This window comes from Helianthus annuus, chromosome 1 (genome assembly GCF_002127325.2).
Source record: "Helianthus annuus cultivar XRQ/B chromosome 1, HanXRQr2.0-SUNRISE, whole genome shotgun sequence".
NCBI lineage: Eukaryota > Viridiplantae > Streptophyta > Magnoliopsida > Asterales > Asteraceae > Helianthus > Helianthus annuus.
Genome location: NC_035433.2, coordinates 113,155,175 through 113,158,542, shown reverse-complemented (window position 1 = coordinate 113,158,542; position 3,368 = coordinate 113,155,175). Strand labels below are relative to the sequence as shown.

The window sequence follows — 3,368 nt, the reverse complement described above, 5'->3', positions numbered from 1 at the left end:
ATCCTCATAAAAAAACGTAAATTGCATAACGACAAGAAATATAAAACTTACATTCACACACAAAACAGCAGTGACTATTTCATTAGTAGCGGAACTACATGTAAGGGTGGGGGCGGGTAATGTATTTTATTGGCAAAAATCTCGATCACCCCCCTTAAAAGTTCGGTCAAACCCCCTGGTTGCCCCTAGAAAATAAATTCTTGATCCACCACTGCATTTTATCACATGATTAATTTGGTATGAGATTATATATTGAATTTTCAATATTATTTAAGCGTTGACGGGATATAAATTTTTAAAGTTCTTTTTTTAATCATTTCGGTCAAAGTCGCGAGATGCATTCAATTCATCATAACTCCAAATGATACATAAATGAAAAGGCAAAACACAACAATATATAAAGAGGTACTAAGGTTCTATTTCATACATACAAACCTTCAATTGTTTGTAACACATTGCTTTAATCACTAACCTACATTGCTCATAAAGGTTCTATTTCAATATTTTTAGAAGCAACAGGGTAAAATACTTGTGATTTCATGATTTGCTTATGATAATTTGTTTGTATATATATGTTCACTGATTTTTCTTCTAATATATCTTATGCAGATGGCACATGAGCATAAATGTTGTAATAAACAGAAAGTGAGGCTAGGTGCTTGGTCAACTGAAGAAGATGAAACACTTTTCGCTTACGTTATAAATCATGATCAAGTAAAATGGAGCTTCGTTCCAGAACTTACTGGTTTCTCTCTCACCCCCAACATTTTTAACATTTTCATAGAGTTTAAAAGATTTAACATTTATTGGTCTTTATTTATATCATAGTCAGGCCTCTCTATCGTAGAGCCTTGGTCAGGAGCTAGACATCCTTTTTTGTTACATGTCTATTTTACAAAAGAAATAGTAAATTATTAGTAATAACTCTTGGTCATTAATTTTTTTATTTATCGATAAATTATTAGTAATAACTCTTGGTCATTAATTTTTTTATTTATCATTTTGATAAACACACCACAAATCACAAGACCTCAACGATAGAAAAATCCATGTGCCAGTGAAGGTACGAAGCGCCGGTAATACTTAAGTGAAGGGGTAGCGGAACAAAATCTTTTCCGAAATATAATCCTGATTCCTCTCGGTAATAGTTAGTGACTATTGACAAACCTTTTTAAAATCTGATAATTTATTAATGTAATTAGATTAGTCATCGGAAATCCATTGGTAATCACCGACTGATCTACGATGAACTCAAACTTTTCCTTTTGTAGTTTTCATTTGGGTTTGGCTTATACGTCGGTAATTTTTTCGCCAAAGAAAATTAGTATTTCGTATAAAATTATTCGTATGTTTAGGTGTTTTATTCCGTGTTGTATATACAAGAGATGTAATTGTTATATCTTGTTTGGCTTATTATTAATTAGGTGTTTAATTATTATATATCTTTCTAAAATTTTGGCATTTAAAAGTGATTTAAATGGATATGATGATTTCTTTAGTTTTTTTATTTATTTACTATATTATTATTACTTATATTTCTTTTTATGATTATTAAATTGTCAATATAATCAGGACTTAAAAGATGCGGGAAGAGTTGCCGGTTGAGATGGATCAATTACTTGAATCCAAATATAAAGCATGGAAATTTCACCACTGAAGAAATTAGTCTTATATTTAGTCTCCAAAAATCAATTGGCAATAAGTAATATTACAACTTCCATTTTTAATATGGGAATTCTTTTAAATTAAGTCCATTCCAGATTTGTAACATAATGTTACATGTTTTCTATTTTATTTTAGGTGGGCACAAATTGCAAAACATATGCCAGGTAGAACAGCTAATGAGATCAAAAACTTCTGGAACTCAAAGCAAAAGAAGAAGTGGTTGGTATCCAACAATCAACCTAATGAAGCATCTTCCTCATCTGAAACCATCCATCATATCTCCATTCTTGAATCATTTTATCAACATCCCTATCCCCCAACTTACACCGATAACTTTCAACTAAATCATGGATCAAACATGCATTCATTAGTTGATTGTAGTCTTAATGAAGAACCACCTATGAATCAACTCTACACAATACCTCCTTATGCTCCATCATCAATGGCATCAAATAATGTACCGATGATGTTGACCATCTCACATGATCATGGATTTTTGAACTCAAGTGTCTCAAGTATATGGATGACCCCAACAAGTTATGCTCAAAATTTTCCAACTGGGTGTCACATGCATACAAACTTGATTACTTGGATTGATGATGATCAACCTAATTCTTCTAAGCCTCTAGAGGATCAACCTTACTCTTCTCAACCTCTAGAGGAAGTTGAGGAATTTGATATCAACGAGTTCTTCAATTTTGATCTATTTGAGGAGGATCAAATGAAATTTGAAGCAAGTCAGTATAACAACAGTCATGTTATATGATGATCAGACTAATTTGTTCTTGAAAGTTGGTCCAAAGGTTAGACGATCGATGTCGCCGATCCGATATTGGGGATGTTGTCTTTAAACTGTATACCAACGTTCACTACATGGGCATGATCATGGTGTCGACCGAAGATACATTTTCATCAGAATCCTTTAGTTTGATGCAATGTCATTGGTGGAGGATCATGATAACTATAGTATAATATTTGATTTAATCTTAAGATTAGCATAAAATTAGTTATAACCTAAGTTAGTTTTAATTTGTTTTATTATCGTATAACCTTAAGTATTGATAGTTATGGTGGTTAGATACCGATCCAACATGTTGACCAAAGGGATACATACCCATTCACCACCTATAAATAATGTAATCTTTACATTTGAAACTAATGCAAGTATGATTTAGTCTGAAATTCTCTCTCTAATCCTAATCCTAATCCTGCAATTTAAATTCTGTGATTATTTCTTCACATGTTAACATACCGTTCCTGAAACAATGAGAATGAGTCTTTAGTTTGTGCAATCTTATTTTGACAACTTTGATTTATTTGTGGATTTGGGAGATATAAATAAATATATACATATGAGTGTTTTTTAAGGGAGTTTAACTCAAATGTTATTATTTTACCATTAGCAAGATATGTGAATGATATTTATACACGTATACACCAACAATTAGTATATGTTTTCATTTGAAAATTATTTGAATAATACTTTGATATGCATCTATTAAAAAATCTTGATAAGGGATATTTATAATACATTATAAAGCAAACAAGATGGCCAATATGGTAATTTTACACAATTTTTAAGATGGCTTGTGAAAAGGCCTAGGATAAATTTGCTACTCTCCATATTTTTGTTCCATCTCTACCACTCCTTAAATGTAATAAGTTGTACCTAATACATAATTATATTATAAAATCAATCTTAT

The 3,368-nt window shown here is 31.0% G+C and overlaps 1 protein-coding gene across 1 annotated transcript; it reads left to right on the top strand.

Moving 5' to 3' along the window:
* Window positions 1-609: 609 nt before the first annotated feature.
* Window positions 610-2,431, top strand: LOC110928887 (transcription factor WER). The gene is made up of 3 exons (XM_022171942.1): window positions 610-745; window positions 1,573-1,702; window positions 1,801-2,431. The coding sequence occupies exons 1-3, from the start codon at window positions 610-612 to the stop codon at window positions 2,429-2,431; spliced, it is 897 nt and encodes a 298-aa protein (XP_022027634.1).
* The last annotated feature ends 937 nt before the right edge of the window (window positions 2,432-3,368 follow it).

Excerpts from the sequence above, each read along its gene's own strand:
- LOC110928887 (XM_022171942.1), top strand. The coding sequence starts at position 610 with ATGGCACATGAGCATAAATGTTGTAATAAACAGAAAGTGAGGCTAGGT. Across the intron at positions 746-1,572 it reads CTTCGTTCCAGAACTTACTG|GACTTAAAAGATGCGGGAAG; the intron begins GTTTCTCTCTCA and ends CAATATAATCAG. Across the intron at positions 1,703-1,800 it reads CAAAAATCAATTGGCAATAA|GTGGGCACAAATTGCAAAAC; the intron begins GTAATATTACAA and ends ATTTTATTTTAG.